General features: G+C 37.7%; 4 protein-coding genes and 1 long non-coding RNA gene across 5 annotated transcripts; 4 read left to right on the top strand and 1 right to left on the bottom strand.

Annotated features, from left to right (window-relative positions):
- The first annotated feature begins 2095 nt into the window (after positions 1–2095).
- On the top strand, positions 2096–3073 carry LOC113036530 (olfactory receptor 2AT4-like). Its single transcript, XM_026192939.1, has one exon. The coding sequence runs from the start codon at positions 2096–2098 to the stop codon at positions 3071–3073; it is 978 nt and encodes a 325-aa protein (XP_026048724.1).
- A 3681-nt stretch (positions 3074–6754) lies between these two features.
- LOC113036369 (olfactory receptor 2AT4-like) lies at positions 6755–7741 on the top strand. The gene has a single exon (XM_026192689.2). It carries the CDS (start codon positions 6755–6757, stop codon positions 7739–7741), a length of 987 nt encoding a protein of 328 aa, XP_026048474.2.
- Positions 7742–12001: 4260 nt separating this feature from the next.
- LOC113036529 (olfactory receptor 2AT4-like) lies at positions 12002–12979 on the top strand. The gene has a single exon (XM_026192938.2). The coding sequence runs from the start codon at positions 12002–12004 to the stop codon at positions 12977–12979; it is 978 nt and encodes a 325-aa protein (XP_026048723.2).
- A 3165-nt stretch (positions 12980–16144) lies between these two features.
- LOC145419942 (uncharacterized) lies at positions 16145–22614 on the bottom strand. Its single transcript, XR_013901198.1, has 2 exons — positions 22451–22614; positions 16145–16321 (listed from the first exon to the last, which is right to left on the bottom strand). It is a non-coding gene; the product is annotated as an uncharacterized LOC145419942 (long non-coding RNA).
- On the top strand, positions 17133–18633 carry LOC113037021 (olfactory receptor 2AT4-like). Its single transcript, XM_026193715.2, has one exon. The coding sequence runs from the start codon at positions 17641–17643 to the stop codon at positions 18631–18633; it is 993 nt and encodes a 330-aa protein (XP_026049500.1). The 5' UTR covers positions 17133–17640.
- Positions 22615–24988: the final 2374 nt, after the last annotated feature.

The following is a 24988-nucleotide window of genomic DNA, read 5'->3' as shown; positions in this document are numbered from 1 at the left end:
TATTATATATCACTGATATGATACTTTTAGTAAGAAAACTTTCTTTAGGTTTCTCATTTTTTAGGTTATGTGAATGCTATAGGTGTAATATACAATTAACTGTTGTTGTGTTCAGCTGCTGGTTAACAATCAAAAAAGTTTTGTCTTTGGGGCAAAGAAACATGTTGCCTCAGTCTACAGATACTCAGAAGCAACAACACAAATGAGCTACACAAGGGAGCTAATTACCATCTTATGGCAACAGTGGTCTCATGTGTGTAATTAAAGTGTGTGTCTTCTATATTTGTCTTTGCTCCTCACCGTATTCTATTCTCAAAACACTCTTATGCAATGTTGTTTTCACCTGAACAGCCGTGGTTATTTTTAAGTTTAGCATTTGAAAGTATCTAAGAACTATAAACATTAGCTCACCTTTTAGTTAAGTTCAACAGAAAAGTTGAAATATGAATGCTGTAAAGTGCCAAAAACAAATGAACCGAGACCACACACACACACACACACACACACACACACACACACACATATATATAGAAAAAAGAAAAAATTGGCTTTCTTACCCTTTTTCAAGTCAAAAAAAATATTAAAGCACAAAATATTAAACAGCAGGTTTCTTAAAGACCATTTTTACTGAGAGGTGTTGCTGTTTTTCAGCTTTATTTAAAAAAATTTGAAACAGTGTTAGGGCAAAAAACCTCATCATTTTTGTTGCGGGGCCTACTCATCTTCTAAGCAATTACAATAAATTTTAATCGTATTAAATGAAAGAACACAAGAAGACACATTATTGTGTGTTTCGCGCCCCTTACGTGGGCTTACAATTTTGTGCATGTTATGTGCTTATGACCTTGGGCCTTATGTTGTGAAGCAATCTAAGATGTGTGATTAGAGAGCATCATTAAACACAAAGGGGTTTCAGCACTTCTACCACAGTATCAATTTAGGTGCACATTGGGGTTTCATTAAGGTGCAGTTGTTTACTCCTGTGGGATTTATAATCCATTAGCTTCAGAGCTAATAAGCGGTAGGGTAAAGTTTTCCTCCTTAGACTGTCTGTGTCTTTTTTTTTCCTATTATAAATCACAACAAGTAATATGACCATTGCACTTTGTTACTTATCCTTACCCGTTTTGCTCAAGTAGCGAGTTGAGCATAATCAGCCGTTGTACAGTTGATTTTAAGTTCAATTCAATTCCATTTGAATTATATAATACTAAATTACAACTGACCCCCCATGGCACCCTATACTGTAAGGTAAAGACCCTACAATAATAGTCAGAAAACCCATCTCTTTCTGAAAAATAAAGACTGTTCCATGGGCAAAAGAATCAATAAAAAACCCACAAACTTTAAGATGTCATAAAATAAGATTTTAACTTTTAATTTTCCAAAATGCAGGACAAGTTCATGAATCTCTAGTTTGACAAACTGGGGCCTCACTGGTCCTCAGCAAGGATCTTTAAAAAACAAAGAAGGTGCTTTAACTTAAATCCAGCTCAAACAAAAACTGCACTTTATATAATATGATCGAGTCATACAATCTTCAGCAAATACACAACTATTCTTTTTCCTAATCTTCTGACTTATTGTTGAAGATCTTTTTTGTTTCCTAGAAAAAAAAATCATTAATCTGGGTCTGATTGACTGTATATTGAGCACTGACTGATCCACAGAGAATATAACAATGGCCTATAGCACACCTTCATCACAAAAACATACTGCGAGAAGTTTTTTAAAAAGAGAACCAGCGGGCAACTCAGCAGATTATGCTGCCACGGTGTATGAGAAAGGTAAGTTTAAAGTGAGCGAAAGGAAGTCTGAGTCATTATTATGTTATGTTATGTGTTATTCATCCCATAAAAAAGATTATGTCATGTATGTTATGCAGTCAGGAACATGTTTAGTTGTAACATAAATTCCCAGACCTAAAGGAAAAACAAATGAGAACTAAAACTTACTAAAATATTCTTAACAATATGCACAAAGTACCAAAAATTACTTTAAAGCACAATGATTTCAAGGTATTATAAATTTAAATGTTATCATTTATCTTAACATTGTGGGTTTTCCAGTGTTCTCAGGAAATTTCTGCTCTGTCATGCCTGAGAGAAATCATAGCAGTGTGACTGAGTTCATCCTTACTGGATTCGCTGGCCTTCATCAAGAATACTATGGTCTTGTCTCAGCTGTATTGTTTTTTGTATATTTGGTAACTCTGATAGCAAATGCTACAGTTATTTTTTTATTTGCAACCAACCGCAGCCTCCATAAGCCAATGTATTATATCATTTTAAATCTGAGTGTATGTGATATTCTCTTTAGCACAACCACTTTACCTAAGATCATAAGCAGATATTGGTTTCGATCAGGAAGCATTTCATTTACTGCCTGTTTTATCCAAATGTACTTTGTTCACTATCTTGGTTCAGTCAATTCGTTTATTCTCTTTCAGATGGCTTTAGATAGATATTTGGCTATTTGCTATCCTTTCAGATATTCACTTGTTCTTACAAAATCTAATATTTTAATTCTCAGTATTACTGCCTGGATTATTTCCAAGGCATTCCCTCTAATGATGGTTATTAGAGCATATCCTCTTCCTTACTGTGCCTCAAATATAATCACTCACTGTTTCTGTGACCATATTGGTATAACAGTCCTGGCGTGCACTGACAGGACCCCTTATGCCACTCCTGCCTTTACAGCAGCAATGGTTACACTACTGGGGCCTCTGGCATTTATCATTTTCTCATACTGCTCTATTCTTATAGCAGTGTATAAGATAGCAAATGTGCAAGGCCGCCTGAAATCATTGTCCACTTGTAGTACTCAGCTGATTATAATCTCCCTTTATTTTTTACCCAGATGTTTTGTATATTTAGCCAGTGTGGTTGGCATTACATTTAGTGCTGATGTGCGAATAGTGATCATCATGCTGTACAGCCTTGCCCCACCAATGATCAATCCACTCATATACTGCTTAAGAGCAAAAGACATGAGAGAAAGCTTGTTGAAGCAATTTTGCAAAAGAATTGTTCCACGAAAAGCTCAGGTTGCAGCTATTAGTAACTCATAAGTTAACATATCTTTTAAACAGGCCTTAATGTAAATCATTCTAAAGGGAAGGCAAATAGATTGTCTTCTTGTACTGCATTTATGAAAGAAACCTTTGCTGGATTTATGTAAAAAAAAAAAATTCATGTAGTTGATGTTCAGTGGTGTCTGTTGCAGGACACAGAGGAACAAAAACTAAAAAAATATTTGTAAGCACTTCCTGGAATGTGACAGAATATGTTTATTGCTTCTATTGACCCCGTTTTTCTACTGATAAAACAAACCAGGCTTTGAACTTCTCACGTGCTTTTTTTCATGTGTGTATGCCCTCACCAAATTTAAAATTCTTCTTACCTACTCTTTGTTATTAAAATCGAGTAGTTTTTTATGTCCATTTTTTTTTTATTTAAAGTTATACTAAGTAATTTCTTAAGGTTATCTAATATAAAAAAATAATAGTTTCCTGTTAAATATACTTTAATTAATGTGTAATTACACCACCCAATTATTCATTTGGAAATATAGAGGAGCAGGTGCTGGTTTGTGGAAGTTTCCCCACCATCTTGAATACAGTGGCCAAGACATTCTACCTAATAACATTTTTATGTATGTTGCTAGAGACCAGGCACATACGCAGTACTCTTTGTAAGTTTTTAAAAGTTGTAACTTTTAATTTTAGGATACCAAATATGTTTTTCAAACTATATGTGATCACTTCATATGCATCTTTCTCATAATGCCTTTCACCATGCGCTCTCTCCTGCCTTATTTCCACTTCATCCACTTTCTCCTCACTTTAAGCTTCATCTTCTGAACTAAAGTCTGGACTCTAACACAAAAAATGGCCATAAACATGCTTATTTATCCTCCATATTCCCAATCGCAATTATTTATTGTCATCAGATTACACACGCGACTCTCCAGTTTCCTGACAGCTGAAAATGGCTGACTAAACAGCAAGAACAGCTTAGCTGCGAGTGTACTAAATTCACATTTTTCCCTCTGATAAGCAGTTTGACTGTATTCTCACATCACATGAGAGTTTATTCACTAAGTTTCCAAGTGCAACAATGTTTGATCGACTTCAAAGGAAGCTTCACTAATGCTGGCTAACAGCAGATAACAGCAACAAAAACAGCATTGCGCACTGACAGCCTCCTTCAGAGTAAATCAGTAAGGACACTAACAGCGGTAAACAGAATGATGAAAGACATCTATCAAATATCTATACTGTTTCACAAGTTTAAAATGTTTTCTGACTGCCCTTGTAACAAGGTATCCATTTGTTTTTTCCTGTTTTTGCTTCATTCTGTGGCTTTAATTTTTGTTGAGTTTTTTTTTTTTTTTTAAGAAGAAAATCTTTTCACTGTAACTGTGGAATGAATTAATTCTGCTGGCTGTAAAAAAATATGCAGTTAATAAATTATTTTTTTTTAAAAACATGATTTTAACCTATTTATTATTGAATTTAAAGGACAACATTTAGAATAGTGTTATATTTAAATTATAGCACCAGTGAAAATTCACATTAAAAAAAAGCTAAAATTGCTGTTCAATGGGGGGAAAAGCAAACAACATTTTTGTGTGTCTCCATGTTGGACGAGCATGTGAGTATTTGTATGTGTGTGCATGAGGCTGGAAATGCATGCTTGTGACATAATTTCCTAGGGGTTAATAAAGTATTCTGATTCTGATTGTATATGTCTATGTGTCAGGTCAGGTCTTACACTCTCACTCTCTCAGAACATCTTAGGCTCCCTCAGGTGTGATGGCCTATTTCCCCCCACCACACTCACTGCGAGTTGCTGGTGCCAACACACACCGCTGCATTGGTGGTTCTCTGTGTCTCTGGGTGGGTGTTTGGCTGTTTAGTGGCTCACTCCTGGTGGCTGCTTGGTGGGGCCTGGCTCTATTGGGCCCCTGCTGGGGGTCTCTGGGCCCGGTACACAGTCTGCTAGCCAGATTGCCTGTGGAGCCCGCAGGCTCGCCGCTGAGGCCTCCTGTGGCTTCTGCACCATGGCCCCTGGGTGATCCCTGTCAAGGGCTCTCCTTAACACTTTTCTAGGTGGGTGCTGTGATTGCTCTTGTACTCTAGGGGGGCTATGGATGTCTGGGGCCTGGGTCTCCTCCATGCCTGCTTTATGAAATGGGGTCAAGGCTGTGGCTCCCCAAACCTACTATTAGATACTTAAATGGAGAAATCTTATGAGCACAAGCTCACACACACAGGTGCACACAAGCGTACAAGTTTTCACACATGTGTACAAACAGGTACTTACAAATGCACACTATATTAGTTTACTGCTGCCTCGAAACATGGCGTGTATCATTAATACTGTGTCAAGTTGACCAGTATAGTAAAAGCCGTAATGGTGCAGTTGGGAAAATAAATCTGTTGATCATTTTTTCTGACCTTCAAACAACTGTTCTGATTGCTACACTGCCAAACAGTACAGGCAATAAATCACATGTTTTGTAAGGCAACAAGTTAGCAAAAAAAAAAAAAAACCTGCACCAGGGCAAACCTCCACATGCCCCACTCCTGCTAAACAGGTGAAAATAGAATTATGAGCAACAGGACTTAGTGCCACTAAGTCTTTGATTTTATTTATTTTCTGCTGTGTTTTACTTGCATCTATTTGAAAGAGTGAGTGTAAAAACAAAAAATGTTATTTTATATGCTGGAATATGCAGAAAATAGGTTTAAATGTTAAACAAATTTCTTCAAGTCAAAGACTGTTGCATATAACTTTTGCTTGATGCAATGTGCATAAAGTTAAAAGATTAAAACTAATAAAACAAGTTTTAAAAAGAGACTTTTTCATTTGATTACATTTTATATGATAGATTATGCAGAATAAGTAGAAAGGTCTGGGCTAAAAGTTCTATTGCTTTATTACGTAATCAGGTTTTGTATCATATTTTTAAAATGTAATTAAGTAGCTAAGAACTTTTGAAAATAAGTGATCAGTAAAGTGATGGGGTACTTTTTTGGAGGAGTAATCAGCAATTAGTTACTGATTACTTTTTTCAACTAACTTGACCAACACTGTAAACAAACGCTGTGCTTTCAAAGCAAGAAATATCATTTTCTAACAACAACAAAAACAATCCTAGATGGCTTTCAGCTTATTTACGACTAAATTTAGTAGTAGTAAAGGACTTTTTCCTAAAAAATACCATTAATGATGCTCTCATGGACTGACTGAATATTGAGCACTGACTGATCCACAGAGAATAGAAAAATGGCCAATAGCACACCTTCATCACAAGGCCATATAGTGCAAGAAGTCTTTTTAAGCAGAGAACCAGGAGACAAGTCAGCAGAGTCTACCCCAAGGCTGTATGAGAAAGGTATATATAAACTGAGCTAATTAAAGTCTAAATCATTACTATGTTAATTTATATTGTTAAAATTTAACACAAAAAAGCTTTGGTTGTATACAAACATTCATGGATCGAAATCCTTTGTTAAAAGAAATAAGTAATCAAAAAGGATTAAAAACAATAATTTATAATCTTAGCAATATAAATGCATTAAATGGTACAATAGGGTTAACAGTACAGTGAAAAGAATCTAAATGAATTGGTTTGATGCTGTACTTTATTGTGAGTTTGAATGTCATCATGTAAATGATGAGCCTTAAGTGTTTTATCTAAAGTATTATATTTACTAGCGTTTTAAGGACGTCTCCCCTCCATCATGCCTGTGGAAAATCATAGCAGTGTGACGGAGTTTGTCCTTACCGGATTCCCTGGACTTCATCAAGAGTACTATGGTCTTGTCTCAGCTGTATTGTTTTTTGTATATTTGATAACTCTGATAGCAAATGCTACGGTTATTTTTTTATTTGCAACCAACCGCAGCCTCCATAAGCCAATGTATTTTATCATTTTAAATCTGAGTGTATGTGATATTCTCTTTAGCACAACCACTTTACCTAAGATCATAAGCAGATATTGGTTTCAGTCAGGAAGCATTTCATTTACTGCCTGTTTTATCCAAATGTACTTTGTCCATTATTTTGGCACAGCTGTTGCATACATTCTCTTTCAGATGGCTTTAGATAGGTACTTGGCTATCTGCCATCCTCTCAAATATTCACGTATTCTCACAAAATCGAATATTTTAATTCTTAGTATTACTGCATGGACTGTTGCCAAGGCATCCCCTTTAATGATGGTCATTAGAGCATATCCTCTTCCTTACTGTGCCTCAAACATAATCACTCACTGCTTCTGTGACCATATTGGTATAACAGTCCTTGCGTGCACTGACAGGACCCCTTATGCCATCCCTGCTTTAGTATTTGCAATGGTTACACTACTGGGGCCTCTGGCATTTATCATTTTCTCATACTGCTCTATTCTTATAGCAGTACATAAAATAGCAAGTGTGCAAGGTCGCCTGAAATCATTGTCCACTTGTAGTACTCAGCTGATAATAATATCCCTCTACTTTTTACCCAGATGTTTTGTATATTTAGCCCAAAATGTTGGCATTACATTTAGTGCTGATGTGCGAATAGTGATCATCATGCTGTACAGCCTTGCCCCACCAATGATCAATCCACTCATATACTGCTTAAGAGCAAAAGACATGAGAGAAAGCTTGTTGAAGGTATTTTGCAGAAGAACCATTCCACAAAAAGCACAGGTTGCAGTTATTAATATCATAAATCACAAATAACAGATCTTTTAAACAGTTTAAGTCATTGGGATTCTTGTATTGCATGAAAAAGTCCATGAGTTGTTGGAGAAAAATTACATATAAAAATTACATATACTTGAGATCCAGTGCTATTTGTTGCAGGTTACAGATGAAATAAAACCATTAGCAAGCATTTCCTTACTTGTAACCCGGTATCTTTATATGTTCTCTTGACCCCAGATATGTATGCAGAGTTCTGTCAAGTTTTTAAGGGAGCACAAACAGAGTTCGATATTCAAAAAACAGGCTGAGCTTCACACTCACAGTGTCTCACACAGCTTTCCATTTCATGTATTTGTGACCTGAATAGATTCAAATTTTGTCTTACCCACTTGTTAAAGAGCCTTTAGGCACCAGTTGTGATTTAGCACTATATAAATTAAATTGAATCAAATTGTTACTTAGATAATGTACATTTCATTTTTGACCTGAGGGCAGAATTTTCTTTTGTAAATGTCAAAACATACCACAACATTTGTACTGTCCCAGGAAGGGGGGGGGGATTCTTTGTTTTTTCTTAATGAGACAATCACTTGATGTGTAACTATAGAATAAATTTATTGTGTTGTGTGTAGAAATAAATAAATAAATAAAATAATTTTAAATTTTGCTGTCTTCCTCTGCTTGTCCACCACTGCTATGTCAGGTTGGTTAGCCACCACCAGTTTGTCTGCCTGTATCTGGGAATTCCAGGCCGTACTCGGCACAGATGTTCCATACTATGCCAGCCACGTGCTTATGGTATTCCATGTATGCCCTGACTGCTATCATTTTGTACCCTGCTGTTGTGCTGGATTGTCTCAGGGGCATCTTTATACAGCCTGCACCTAAGGTATTGCCTGGTGTGTTAAACCCCTGCCTCTATCGATCTTTTTTTTTTTTTTTTTTTTTTTCTGAACAATACAGTCACAAACAAAATAACACCTTATAGTGCAAATGAACTCTCGTGGAGGATTAAAAAAAAGAACATAGTCAATACAACAAAACTAACAGCAAGGATATGGGGGGAGGGGGCTAGACAAAAGATCCACAGTATTAATGGGGAAGAAATTAAAAGGAGCACAGGTTGATACACAATATAGGTAATAATCAAAACAGTAGCAAATGGGAAATGTCATTATAGATTGCGGCAAATCTGCTTGACTTCAGTTTTTTAAGTGACATGAAATAATGTTTAAAGTCATTGATGAACCAAGTAAAGGATGGTTTTCTATTCCTCCATTTACAACAATGTATATGGTATTTACCTAACAGGATGACAATGTTAATCACAGTACAGACAGATGGATGTTGTTTAGCCATATAGAAAATAATATCAGAAATACTAAACTGGGGAATATCGTTGATCTTGAGGGATAACCAGCTGTGTAGTTCTAACCAAAAGGCAGCTGACACAGGACATGAGAAAAACAAATGGTGTAATGTTTCACAGGCTGAATCACAAAATGCACACTGGTTAACCTCAAATTTAAACCTCCTCTTTAAAAATTCAGACACAGGATATATATTATTAATTATCTTGAAATGAGTTTCTTTTACTTTTGGGGAGACAGGCCACTGAATGAATTTTGAGAACGCCTTTTCCATGAGTGACTGGTCCCCATGAAGGGCCTGCAAATATCTACCTGAGTTAAACCCCTGGAAAAGAATAGATTTAAAATTTACACTGATAAATTTATTGTTACATTTACTATCATTTAGGATGCAGTTACCAATTTTTAGGTTTGGCAGCGCTGGATTGACCTCAGAGTGTAGCATTGTGTTGCGTATCAGCTGCCTTAGGGCCAAAGGGATAGCACAGCAAACTTTTCTGTATTCTTTTAATGGACAATTAAAGTTGTGTCTCTTTGAGAAAGACACGTAATCCAATAGAGCACCACTCAAATCCAGCAAGTCAGTTACAAACAAGATACCACTCTCAAACCAGTTCCTGATAAATAATGATTTTTTGTTAGCAGTTATCACTCTATTGTTCCATAGGGTCGACATATGAGGAGAAAAGTTGTGTGTAAACATCATTTTCCAAAAATGAAGAATCTGTTTGTGAAAATTAGAGAGAAAATTAGAGGCCCTCCTGGCCTCTATCGATCTTGTGCTAAGAGCCTGTTCCTGTGCTGCCATTATTAGTGCCTCTGTGCTGTCTTTCAGTCCAGATTTGTTCAGCCACTGGTAGGATTTCTTGATGTCAGCCACGTCTTATACCTCCCCGTGGTACATACAGTACAGGGGCCTGTCCTTCTACAATGGTTCTTCTCATTGATCCTCTTCTTTCTCAGGTTTCTGCTGCCTGAGGTATTTAGTACATACATGGTCAGTTGTGGCCATCTTCCTGATGTACTCATGGATGTTTGTTGTCATCATGTGATCATGGATAGTGGTTTTAACACTCACCAGTCCTTGGCCTCCTTCCTTCTGCTTAGCGTACAGTCCCCACAGTCTCGTGGTGGTGCATTTGGGTTAAAATCCAAGCTTCCTTGTCTTGATGTCAGTGGCTTTGATCTCCTTCTTTGGGCAGTTTATTATCCCAGCATGGAACCTAATCACCGGCAGGATACCTGATCATTGGCAGGGCGTAGGTGTTGATTGCAGGGATCTTGTTCTTACCATTCAGCTGACTACTCAGGACATGTCTTTGGGATTCCCAAGTAATTGCAGTTGTCCTTGATGTCTGAAATTGACCTCTACTATTGTTCGCCATATCCCCATTGAATCCCCGATGAAGGCTCTTAGGGTCCTGTTGATCTTTTATTGTTCTAGGCATTCCAGGATCCATGTGTGGGCCACTGAGTTATAGGCTTTCTTGTAGTCAATCCAGGCAGTACAAAGTTTGGTCACTCTAGTCTTGCAATCTCGAGACTGTTCTGTCTACCAGGAGCTGGTGTTTCACCCCTCTGTTATTCCTGCCAATTATTTACTGTGCCTCACTCATGTTTTGAGTCATATCCCTGTTCATCTTAGCCGCTATGATGCCTGGTCCTAGTGACTGGACCTACACAAGTATGTGGATATTACATTGTATGTTGTTTTATCCCATCATCGGCCTGTTTCTAACTTCATGATTTTAGATGCCGTGTTTCAGATCATAAGCTTGTGTTATTTGACATTTCATTGTCCATGCGGTGTGTTGCTTAGAGTTGTTAAAGACACCCTCCTGGCTACAACTTTAGGTAGTCATGTTATCTTGGTTTTCCAAGATAGCTGATTTTAGAACAGTAATCCATTATTTTATTACAACTCAGCTGCATTACTGTAACTTGTTGTACCTTGGTAGTAGCCAGGCACCCTTGTCATGTCTTCAACTGGTGCAAAATGCTGCTGCACGGTTTTTAACTGGTAAACGGAGAAGGGAGGGAGCATATTACTATTGTTTTATGCTCACTACACTGGCTACCTGTGCATTTTAGGGTTCAATTAATAATTCTTTAATTTGGTTTCAAAAGCCTTAAATGGTCTTGCCCCACACTACCTCTCTTAAGTACTGCACCTTCACACCCCTCGTCGGTCTCTCAGATCGGGCTTTTGCAATTGCGGCTCCCAAATTCTGGAATGCACTGCCATTACAAATTACAAAGTCTTTCCAATTTGATATCTTTCATTTTGGTCTGAAGATGCACCTTTTTGGTTTGGCTTTTAACACCGTATAGAAAGGCCAATTTTATTTGGATTTTAATGTCTTTCTGATGTTGGTGTTGTATATTGTTTACTGTCACTGTTTTTGATTTTATGTATTTTTATTTTTTATTGTTTTATTTTCAGCACTCTGGTCAGTGTTCAGTTAGAGTGCTTTATAAATAAAGTAGGCTTGGCTTGATCCACAGAGAATATAAAGTGAACCTATCGAACACCACCATCATGATACCACACTGCAAGAAGTCTTTTTAAGCAGTGAATCAGCAGGCAACACAGCGGAGCCTTCTCTCATCCTGTATGAGAAAGGTACATATAAACTGAGCTAATTAAAGTCTTTCTCATCCTTATGTTTATGTGCATAGTTAAAGATTTACAATAAAACGGAATGTTTATTTTTCACATGAAACATGATTAGATCAAAAGGCTTTGATAAAGAAAAAGAATTGAAAAAGAATTGAAAAATAATAACAATAACAATTAGTCGGATTAAATCTTTGAGTTAATACTATACTGTATTGTAAATTTAAGATTGTGTAATTGATAAGGCTTAACGGTGGTTTCTCAAGCATTGTATGTTTACCAGTGTTTTAAACAAATTTCTGTTTCATCATGCCTGAGAGAAATCATAGTGTTCTGACTGAGTTCATCCTTACTGGATTCCCTGGCCTTCATCAAGAGTACTATGGTCTTGTCTCAGCTGTATTGTTTTTTGTATATTTGGTAACTCTGATAGCAAATGCTACAGTTATTTTTTTATTTGCAACCAACCGCAGCCTCCATAAGCCAATGTATTTTATCATTTTAAATCTGAGTGTATGTGATATTCTCTTTAGCACAACCACTTTACCTAAGATCATAAGCAGATATTGGTTTCGATCAGGAAGCATTTCATTTACTGCCTGTTTTATCCAAATGTACTTTGTTCACTATCTTGGTTCAGTCAATTCGTTTATTCTCTTTCAGATGGCTTTAGATAGATATTTGGCTATTTGCTATCCTCTCAGATATTCACATATTCTTACAAAATCTAATATTTTAATTCTTAGTATTACTGCATGGATTATTTCCAAGGCATCCCCTTTAATGTCAGTTATTAGAGCATATGCTCTTCCTTACTGTGCCTCAAATATAATCACTCACTGCTACTTTGACCATATTGGTATAACAGTCCTTGCGTGCACTGACAGGACCCCTTATGCCATTCCTGCTTTTGTATTTGCAATGGTTGTGCTACTGGGGCCTCTGGCGTTTATCATTTTCTCATACTGCTCTATTCTTATAGCAGTGTATAAGATAGCAAATGTGCAAGGCCGCCTGAAATCATTGTCCACTTGTAGTACTCAGCTGATTATAATCTCCCTTTATTATTTACCCAGATGTTTTGTATATTTAGCCCAAAATGTTGGCATTACATTTAGTGCTGATGTGCGAATAGTGATCATCATGCTGTACAGCCTTGCCCCACCAATGATCAATCCACTCATATATTGCTTAAGAGCAAAAGACATGAGAGAAAGCTTGTTGAAGCAATTTTGCAAAAGACTTGTTCCACGAAAAGCTCAGGTTGCAGCTATTAGTAACTCATAAGTTAACATATCTTTCAAACAGGCCTTAATGTAAATCATTCTAAAGGGAAGGCAAATAGATTGTCTTGTTGTACTGCATTTATGAAAGAAACCTTTGCTGGATTTATGTAAAAAAAAGTTGCTGTAGTTGATGTTCAGTGGTGTCTGTTGCAGGAAACAGGGGAACAAACGTTAAAAAAAACATTTGTAAGCACTTCCTGGAATGTGACAGAATATGTTTATTGCTTCTATTGACCCCGTTTTTCTACTGATAAAACAAACCAGGCTTTGAACTTCTCACGTGCTTTTTTTCATGTGTTTATGCCCTCACCAAATTTAAAATTCTTCTTACCTACTCTTTGTTATTAAAATCGAGTAGTTTTTTATGTCCATTTTTTTTTAATTTAAAGTTATACTAAGTAATTTCTTAAGGTTATCTAATATAAAAAATAATAGTTTCCTGATAAATATACTTTAATTAATGTGTAATTACACCACCCAATTATTTATTTGGAAATATAGAGGAGCAGGTGCTGGTTTGTGGAAGTTTCCCCACCATCTTGAATACAGTGGCCAAGACATTCTACCTAATAACATTTTTATGTATGTTGCTAGAGACCAGGCACATACGCAGTACTCTTTGTAAGTTTTTAAAAGTTGTAACTTTTAATTTTAGGATACCAAATATGTTTTTCAAACTATATGTGATCACTTCATATGCATCTTTCTCATAATGCCTTTCACCATGCGCTCTCTCCTGCCTTATTTCCACTTCATCCACTTTCTCCTCACTTTAAGCTTCATCTTCTGAACTAAAGTCTGGACTCAAAAAATGGCCATAAACATGCTTATTTATCCTCCATATTCCCAATCGCAATTATTTATTGTCATCAGATTACACACGCGACTCTCCAGTTTCCTGACAGCTGAAAATGGCTGACTAACCAACAAGAACAGCTTAGCTGCGAGTGTACTAAATTCACATTTTTCCCTCTGATAAGCAGTTTGACTGTATTCTCACATCACATGAGAGTTTATTCACTAAGTTTCCAAGTGCAACAATGTTTGATCGACTTCAAAGGAAGCTTCACTAATGCTGGCTAACAGCAGATAACAGCAACAAAAACAGCATTGCGCACTGACAGCCTCCTTCAGAGTAAATCAGTAAGGACACTAACAGCGGTAAACAGAATGATGAAAGACATCTATCAAATATCTATACTGTTTCACAAGTTTAAAATGTTTTCTGACTGCCCTTGTAACAAGGTATCCATTTGTTTTTTCCTGTTTTTGCTTCATTCTGTGGCTTTAATTTTTGTTGAGTTTTTTTTTTTTTTTTTTGTTAAGAAGAAAATCTTTTCACTGTAACTGTGGAATGAATTAATTCTGCTGGCTGTAAAAAAATATGCAGTTAATAAATTATTTTTTTTTAAAAACATGATTTTAACCTATTTATTATTGAATTTAAAGGACAACATTTAGAATAGTGTTATATTTAAATTATAGCACCAGTGAAAATTCACATTAAAAAAAAGCTAAAATTGCTGTTCAATGGGGGGAAAAGCAAACAACATTTTTGTGTGTCTCCATGTTGGACGAGCATGTGAGTATTTGTATGTGTGTGCATGAGGCTGGAAATGCATGCTTGTGACATAATTTCCTAGGGGTTAATAAAGTATTCTGATTCTGATTGTATATGTCTATGTGTCAGGTCAGGTCTTACACTCTCACTCTCTCAGAACATCTTAGGCTCCTTCAGGTGTGATGGCCTATTTCCCCCCACCACACTCACTGCCAGTTGCTGGTGCCAACACACACCGCTGCATTGGTGGTTCTCTGTGTCTCTGGGTGGGTGTTTGGCTGTTTAGTGGCTCACTCCTGATGGCTGCTTGGTGGGGCCTGGCTCTATTGGGCCCCTGCTGGGGGTCTCTGGGCCCGGTACACAGTCTGCTAGCCAGATTGCCTGTGGAGCCCGCAGGCTCGCCGCTGAGGCCTCCTGTGGCTTCTGCACCATGGCCCCTGGGTGATCCCTGTCAAGGGCTCTCCTTAACACTTTTCTAGGTGGGTGCTGTGATTGCTCTTGTACTCTAGGGGGGCTATGGATGTCTGGGGCCTGGGTCTCCTCCATGCCTGCTTTATGAAATGGGGTCAAGGCTGTGGCTCCCCAAACCTACTATTAGATACTTAAATGGAGAAATCTTATGAGCACAAGCTCACACACACAGGTGCACACAAGCGTACAAGTTTTCACACATGTGTACAAACAGGTACTTACAAATGCACACTATATTAGTTTACTGCTGCCTCGAAACATGGCGTGTATCATTAATACTGTGTCAAGTTGACCAGTATAGTAAAAGCCGTAATGGTGCAGTTGGGAAAATAAATCTGTTGATCATTTTTTCTGACCTTCAAACAACTGTTCTGATTGCTACACTGCCAAACAGTACAGGCAATAAATCACATGTTTTGTAAGGCAACAAGTTAGCAAAAAAAAAAAAAACCTGCACCAGGGCAAACCTCCACATGCCCCACTCCTGCTAAACAGGTGAAAATAGAATTATGAGCAACAGGACTTAGTGCCACTAAGTCTTTGATTTTATTTATTTTCTGCTGTGTTTTACTTGCATCTATTTGAAAGAGTGAGTGTAAAAACAAAAAATGTTATTTTATATGCTGGAATATGCAGAAAATAGGTTTAAATGTTAAACAAATTTCTTCAAGTCAAAGACTGTTGCATATAACTTTTGCTTGATGCAATGTGCATAAAGTTAAGATTAAAACTAATAAAACAAGTTTTAAAAAGAGACTTTTTCATTTGATTACATTTTATATGATAGATTATGCAGAATAAGTAGAAAGGTCTGGGCTAAAAGTTCTATTGCTTTATTACGTAATCAGGTTTTGTATCATGTTTTTAAAATGTAATTAAGTAGCTAAGAACTTTTGAAAATAAGTAATCAGTAAAGTGATGGGGTACTTTTTTGGAGGAGTAATTAGCAATTAGTTACTGATTACTTTTTTCAAGTAACTTGACCAACACTGTAAACAAACGTTGTGCTTTCAAAGCAAGAAATATCATTTTCTAACAACAACAAAAACAATCCTAGATGGCTTTCAGCTTATTTACGACTAAATTTAGCTCATTTCTGTCAAGGTTGGCTGAAGGAGAACCCAAATGCTGGACTTTTAGAATGGAGAAAGTTTGTTTATTTACACAGAAAAAAGTGCCAACAATCCACAGTGTGTGCTTTTCCAATTCCCCGTGCGGTGATTCCTCTCCGTGATGCGTGGTAGTGCTTCGTCCTCCCTGGTGCTTGTGTTCAACTGTGTACTGCTCCCTGCACACGTTTCCGTAATCAACCTGGAAACAAGAGATGCCACAATGAGTACTGTCCCATCCACCGGCCAACTAAACACGTTAACCATTCCAACAAGAGAGTATTGAAAACACAAGCTCCACACTAACTGTATTTCTAGTTTAACAATCCCATGCCAACTGCTGCTCCACTGCTCTCTTAAGTAGAGCCCCTTGATTAGGCAGATCAGCAACAGGTGAGTGATTATTGCAGGTGTGGCTGGCTCCAAGGCAGGGACTCTCCAGTCCTGATCGGGCAGCAAAACTGACACGACAACACACAGGGAAACGAGGAACCAGGAGCAGATCACACCACAACCATAAATGATTAAGAAAGACGAATAAAACTCATAATATTCATTAAACTCAAAAAAATAACACATGATCCCCAGATCACAGACCCAGGACCATGACAGCTTCTACTAAATAATTATGCATAATCTTTATTGAAGTCCAAAAAGCTGAATGACACCAAATGTAAATAGATACACATATAAATACCTAAAATATACTTTTTTTTACTTAAGCATGTCACACAATTAGTACTTTGAGCATGTATACAGTTTTTAATTAATCTTAAGAGTAACTGGTAAAGTACGGAGCCCCACAAGGGACATGGGAGAAAAAAAAATTAAGACTGACTTTTGCGAGATCTCGCAAAACAAACTCGGGATCTTGCAAAACTTTTACGAGATCCCGAGTTTGTTTTGCGAGATCTCGCAAAAGTTCATCATAATTTTTTTTCTCCCATGTCCCTTGTGGGGCTCCGTAGTAAAGGACTTTTTCCTTTACTAAAAAATACCATTAATGATGCTCTCATGGACTGACTGAATATTGAGCACTGACTGATCCACAGAGAATAGAAAAATGGCCAATAGCACACCTTCATCACAAGGCCATATAGTGCAAGAAGTCTTTTTAAGCAGAGAACCAGGAGACAAGTCAGCAGAGTCTACCCCAAGGCTGTATGAGAAAGGTATATATAAACTGAGCTAATTAAAGTCTAAATCATTACTATGTTAATTTATATTGTTAAAATTTAACACAAAAAAGCTTTGGTTGTATACAAACATTCATGGATCGAAATCCTTTGTTAAAAGAAATAAGTAATCAAAAAGGATTAAAAACAATAATTCATAATCTTAGCAATATAAATGCATTAAATGGTACAATAGGGTTAACAGTACAGTGAAAAGAATCTAAATGAATTGGTTTGATGCTGTACTTTATTGTGAGTTTGAATGTCATCATGTAAATGATGAGCCTTAAGTGTTTTATCTAAAGTATTATATTTACTAGCGTTTTAAGGACGTCTCCCCTCCATCATGCCTGTGGAAAATCAAAGCAGTGTGACGGAGTTTGTCCTTACCGGATTCCCTGGACTTCATCAAGAGTACTATGGTCTTGTCTCAGCTGTATTGTTTTTTGTGTATTTGATAACTCTGATAGCAAATGCTACGGTTATTTTTTTATTTGCAACCAACCACAGCCTCCATAAGCCAATGTATTTTATCATTTTAAATCTGAGTGTATGTGATATTCTCTTTAGCACAACCACTTTACCTAAGATAATAAGCAGATATTGGTTTCGATCAGGAAGCATTTCATTTACTGCCTGTTTTATCCAAATGTACTTTGTCCATTATTTTGGCACAGCTGTTGCATACATTCTCTTTCAGATGGCTTTAGATAGATATTTGGCTATCTGCCATCCTCTCAGATATTCACATATTCTTACAAAATCGAATATTTTAATTCTTAGTATTACTGCATGGATTATTGCCAAGGCATCCCCTTTAATGATGGTCATTAGAGCATATCCTCTTCCTTACTGTGCCTCAAACATAATCACTCACTGCTTCTGTGACCATATTGGTATAACAGTCCTTGCGTGCACTGACAGGACCCCTTATGCCATCCCTGCTTTTGTATTTGCAATGGTTGTGCTACTGGGGCCTCTGGCATTCATCATTTTCTCATACGGCTCTATTCTTATAGCAGTGTATAAGATAGCAAATGTGCAAAGCCGCATGAAATCATTGTCCACTTGTAGTACTCAGCTGATTATAATCTCCCTTTATTTTTTACCCAGATGTTTTGTATATTTAGCCCAAAATGTTGGCATTACATTTAGTGCTGATGTGCGAATAGTGATCATCATGCTGTACAGCCTTGCCCCACCAATGATCAATCCACTCATATACTGCTTAAGAGCAAAAGACATGAGAGAAAGCTTGTTGAAACAATTCTGCAGAAGAATCGTTCCAGAAAAAGCTCAGGTTGCAGCTATTAGTAACTCGTTAAAAACATCACCTTAACATGCTTTAAATTATCCTATTCTAATGGGGAGCCAAAGTGATTCTTGTATTTCATTAAGGAGTCTTTTGCTTGGTTAGTGTATAGAAAAGTTTTATATAGTTGATTTTCAGTGGTATCTCTCGCAGGGTACAGAGTCGACACTTCCTGGCATGTGACTTAAATTATTTATTGCTTCTACTGAATCTAGAAAATAATCTCAGAGCACAAAGTAGTTCTATGTTAATCAAATTGGCTGTTTAACATTTAGTTCCTTAGTTTTGCTTTTTAATTTAAAAACCACACAATAACAAGAGCTTTGCTGTATAATATTAAGGTGTATGTTTTACTTTTTCTGTTTTTGGGATGCTTCACTTTGTTTATAATTTTTTTAAGGAGAAATTGTATTGGAATGTAATTATAGAAGGGATTAATTGTAGTGTCTGTTAAATCATTTTAAACAGGTATGCAACTGAATAAATTAGAGGGGGAAAATGCATCATTTCTATTATTTACTGTGATATTTTTATGTTTTAAATAATGATGCAGCTTAATCATCATTTATAACAAATTTTGCTAATATATGTATGTGTGTATGATTTCAAATTTTAATTTCAATTAAATTTAAAATTCCCCCTTTAGCACCATCCCTTTTACACCTACTGTCACAGTCTGGCGAGAGCAGACTGTATGTATTGTGAAGAGTGGACCCAAAATGCAGACACCAAGGAACTTGGATCAAAACTTGAGTAACAAAAAGCGAGCCGTTTAATGAGGCTGGCAGAAAAGGTACAAATAACGGGCAAGGCAAACAGAAATAAAACTAACATTAACCTAAACTGGGAGAACTAAACAAACAACATGGAAAAACCTGGACATGAAACCTAGAAACATGGCATGGAGAACATGGCGTGAACAACAGACGACCTGACAAACACACACTGAAAACAGAGGACTTAAATACACAGGAGGTGATTAGGGGAAGTGGAGACACATGAGGAAACAGCTGGCACACATGAACATAATGACGTCAGTGGGAAAGTAATTGAGCAGGACGAGGCAAGGGAAGCAAAACTAGAAACATTAACATAGAACAGACTGTGAAAGTAAAACAGGAAACACACTGACGGAACTCAAGACATGTGGACTTAACAGACTGGGGGAGACAGAACATAGGGATCTGAAACATGGAACAGAAAGGCACAGTAGATCAACATGAACATAACAACGCCACAGGGGAAGAGTAAAACTGAACACAGAAACACCAGACCTCTTCACAATAAAACAGGAAACATAATGAGACGTAGACATGACAACCCAAACTTCACAATGTAAGACACAGACATGAAACACATGAAAAGCAGGGGAGATTTACCATAGTTGGAAACACGAGGGGGAAATAATAACTAGAAACACTTAGGCATAATAATACAAACTTGATAACAAATGACACGCAGCATGAAACACGAAGGTTGAGGGGAAACTTAAATACAGGGGAAGAAAACACAAGGAGTCTAATAACCAAATGAACTTAGATAACCTAATGAACAAAATGAACTCAAACTTAAAACGCTGGGTCAAAAGACCCAGGATCATGACACCTACAGTTGAGATAAAGTGAGGACTTCTGAGAGTAGAAATCAACACAGTGTTCTTGGAATCTTGAATTGAAGTGTTTGAAATTGCGTAAGGAGTTTTAAACACCAGTCTGGTGGTGACTCTGTGGAGGTAACTACAGCATCTGAAAGACGGTCATTTATATGGGCAGAAATCTGTGCCATCAGAAACTGAATTTGAATAAGTTAAATTTGAATTATTCGGACTGAATCTGAATTGTAGCTTGAATAAAGGCTTTTAAAAACTAAATTTGAATTAGCCTAATTTGAAATTCAATTTATTGGTTTGAAAATTATCATCACTAAATTGAACTTCAATTTTATAGTTTGAAAATGAATTCATTTGCTTTGAAACTGTATTTTATCCTTTAAAAATTTAGTTCTCGAATAATTTCAGATTCACTTCTCACCATTCAGTTTCAGTTCTACAATTCAATTTCATTTCCAAAATTCCGTTTTCTGTGACTTGCATCCGGTTCCGGTTCAAGAGTATGAACCGGAACCAGAGCGCAGATTAATAGAACTACGTTTTACTAGTGGACCGAAAGTGTCACTGATGGGAATCTACAGCATCTTGAGCTGAATTAAGACTTCAGAAGTCATGTCGAATGACCAGCGGATAAACTCTCAGGTTGGTAATAAATGTATTACATGTATAAGAACGAGCGTCATGTTAACAAATGATAGCCATACAGTAACTTTTATGCTTATTGTAGCTTTTAGCTAAATACGCCCTGGATTCAGCTTTGACAAACAAATATGCTCGACTGTTTCTAGTAGAATTCCAAAGTTGTCATCTTGTACCCTCTTAGAGCCCTGTATGCTTGCAGAGACCCCTACAGTAGGGAAACATGCAAAACAGTGTCCAAACCTTTGTAGTTTAGCTTTATTTATGTCTTACAGCATCCCAACTCTTTAGCTAACTTAATAACTTTAGCTAAAGTGAATAGTTAGTCTAATTCATTAGTGCAGCATTACCTCTCTCAGTCAGGAATTCATAATTCAACCCTTTCAGAAAAAACAAACAAACAAAATAAAACAAAACAAATTCCTGAAGCAACTTTAAGGAAAGTATATAGTGTTCATATATGTTATTTGAGGAAAAGAGCTTTGCATCATACATGTCTCTCTTTATCTGATAAGCAAATTGGCATATTATAGATTAGTAAATGTTATTCTGACTTTGTTTTTAATTCCAAAGCACCATAAATTTCAGACACCTCCACAGACTTTTTCTGCTGTGAATTGTTTGTCTTCTATTAGCACTTGTATCACTTTCATTATGGGAAAGTCTTAAATCAATCCTCAATCAGAATAAGAACATGAACTTGGGCTCTATTAACATTTTTTTTAACCACATCAAATTTACCATTGCAGGGACGCTAGGCAAATAGCAGCAACCCCTGCAGAGGGCATCGCTCCATCACAGGGATAACAGAGAGACAGACAATCAAACACTCACTATCACATCCTACAGCCATTATAACCACTGAATTAATTCGCATTTCATATTAAATATCTCTCTCTACAACTGTCCACTCTCATCTAAATAACATCTTGAGACTCCAGCCTTATACCTCCAGCATGGACTACTGCAAAGCTGTCCAGTTTTGTCTGCCTATTAAAGCCCTGGACATGCTGCAGTTTGTTCAAAACTCAGTTGCAGAGTTCTTTCTACTGCTGTGACAAAATAAATACATAAATCCATAAATAACAAAGACAAGTAATGCCATGTTTCATACAACAATCAACAAACCATCATCTCTTATAATGAATTTCATTCAAAATACTATTATAGAAAAACATTCTCATAGGTCCCATCAAAGTATATCAGCAATAAAGCTAATAAATATTATCCAAAGTTACTCACATATATTTACAAAACTCATTTAATCACAGGTGTTGCACAACAGATTCAATAATCTCAATGGAATTTAACTCCATGCAAAATCTCATAGGCCATTTTGGCATTTCATCAGAAAAGTAACAAAAAACATCCAAAACGGACAAAACTACAAAAATCAAATCACTCGTTAACTCTAGATACATTAAGTCAACATTCGGCCATAATGGAATAAACAAAAACAACAATATTCAATAAATAAAACTAGTAATTGCACTTACTGTTGCTAGCCTAGCATTAGCTTACCGGCGATTTCGGATGTGCGATCGCAGCTCCGCATTTTCATTAATTGTGACAAAACAAAACAAACAAATAACTCACCGTTGAGTCGATTGTGAGGTAGTGTAAAGATGAATGAATCGGCCGGGTTATTGCACGCTGTCAACTGGTCTAGTGTAAAATTTGTCGATATCTGACAAGTACGCCAACCACAGGGACAACAGCAGCCAGAGGAGCAGGGACATGCAGCTGATTGACCCGGAACTTATACAGGGTTCATTCCCGCCACAATAAAGGGACTGGCGGAAGTGGGGTCAGAAGTTACCGTGGTTACACTCTCCCCCCCTAATCTCATGGACGTCCTCGTACATGGACTAGGCTGGCAGCGAATGACTGGTTGGCTGAGGTGTGAAGGCATTGTCTCCTCTTCTTCATCATCTTGAAGAGCGAAGGAGAAGACAGAACTTAACCCATGGAGAAAGGTCTGAACGCTCTTTAACAGAGGCTTACCAGGCTTGATGTATTGCAGCCGATCAGGAGGATTCCTGGTGCGGGTTGAATGCCTCAAGGGTGGTTCTGCCTCAGGACTGAGAGGCTATGATTCAGTAGGTGAGTGTTGTGACAAGTTATTTCTGGATGCTTCTGAATCACAAGACAGACTTTCTTCATCGTGTGAAGTTTCTGCAAGGTCAACTGGCTCAAAGCCAGCTTCCAAGGTTCCGTTAGCAATAACTTGTTCCTCTTCAATAGGTACAGGTTCCTCTGAGAGAATAGCATTCTCTTCCTCTGTAGCCAATACTACAGGGACATCTGGCTGGTTGATAAGTGGAACAGGTTGCGCAGTATTGGGTAAGTCAATGGTTGTTGTGAAGGTGACTGGTTCAGCAGAGAAAGGAACAGGTAGGTATGAGACGAGTTCCTCTTCGTCATTGTCATCAGCATCAGCACATACAGGAGACATGGGTAAGACAGGCATTTTTCTCTTCTGCTTAGTAAGCCTTTCCTTTTCAGGTGGTAAATACCCACAGGGCAGTAGGAGGTCTCGATGTAAAGTTCTCAGGGGCTTGTCTTGGCCTTCGGGTCGAACTGTATACACAGGAAGAGTGCCGGCTTTCTTCACTACAATGTACACAGATGACTCCCATTTATCTGCAAGCTTGTGTTTGCCTCTTAGCCACACGTTCCTCACAAGAACTCTGTCTCCAACATTCAGCTGTGATGCAGTGACATTTTTATCAAATCTGTTTTTGTTACGTTTCATCACCTTTTCTGAGCTTTCGATGGCCAGCTTGTAACTTTCTTCTAGGTGGGACTTTAGTTTTTCCACATATTGTGTGTGGGATGTTGATCCTTCTTTGGCAAGGGGTAGTCCAAAGGCCAAGTCGACCGGTAAGCAAGGTTGGCGGCCAAACATAAGCTCATATGGTGAAAAACCTGTAACATCATTTCTTGTGCAATTGTATGCATGCACCAGGGGTTTTACAAAATCTTTCCAATGGGATTTCTGTTGAGCTGTGAGTGTTCCTAGCATATCCAGTAATGTTCGGTTAAACCGTTCAACAGGATTGCTTCTTGGATGGTATGGAGTGGTTCTTATTTTGTGGATCCCAGCCATTTCACAAAGCTCTCGGATGATTCTGGATTCAAAGTCAGGGCCTTGGTCACTGTGCAAGCGTTCTGGGATACCATAATGCACAAGAAAGTTGTCCCATAAACATTGGGCAACAGTCCTGGCTTTCTGGTTTGGTGTTGGCACAGCAATGGCATATTTTGTGAAATGGTCAGTTATGACTTTGACTCCACGATCTGGTTCCACAGAGAGAAAATCCATACACACCAGTTCCATGGGATGAGAGGTTTTGATATTGACCAGAGGTGTGGCTCGTTCAGATGGAGATTTGCGTCTCACGCATCTTTCGCAGTGTCTTATTTTATTGACCACATCACTCGTCATCTTAGGCCAATAAAACCGGGAACGGACCAAGTCCAGCGTTCTGTCAATTCCCATGTGACCCATTTGATCATGTAGGTGGTGTAGTACAACTGGTCGATATTCCTCAGGTAGCACTAGCTGGTATGTGAAGTCACTTCCCACTTGTCTCTTCCTGACGAGAAGGGTGTTATGGAGCTCCAGTTTATTTACTTCTCGCAGTAATAGAGGTAAATCGGGAAGTTCTTCCCTCAGGAATGGCGGTGGGGACTCTCCTCGCTCAACCTGAGCTATGACATGCCGGATGACAGGGTCAAGGCGTTGTTTGGCTGCAAGGTCAGCTGTTGAGATTTGGGGGAGTACCATGGAGGTGAACTGGATGTCGTCCGTGAAACTGTCAGGCAGACTGTTGACATTGACAGACATGGATAACACCAGAGCAAGATCAGGATCAGTGCTTGAACTGTACACCAGATGACGGTCACAAACTGCTTTGATGGTATGCTGGTCAATAGAGACATGATCTGGTTCATTGAGATGTTGCCATGCAAATCTCCAGATTCGCTCACGTTCTTTCTGTGACAAAGGATCATCAGACAGTTCACCATGAGGTCGGCGAGACAAACCATCAGCATCCGCGTTCTGCTTTCCTGCTCTGTAGATTAATTTGAAGGTGAAAGTGGACAACGCTGAAAGCCATCTGTAACCGG

Source organism: Astatotilapia calliptera, chromosome 14 (genome assembly GCF_964374335.1).
Source record: "Astatotilapia calliptera chromosome 14, fAstCal68.1, whole genome shotgun sequence".
In the NCBI taxonomy this organism is placed as follows: domain Eukaryota; kingdom Metazoa; phylum Chordata; class Actinopteri; order Cichliformes; family Cichlidae; genus Astatotilapia; species Astatotilapia calliptera.
Note: the sequence above shows the minus strand (reverse complement) of the source record. Positions and strands in the feature narration are given on the sequence as shown.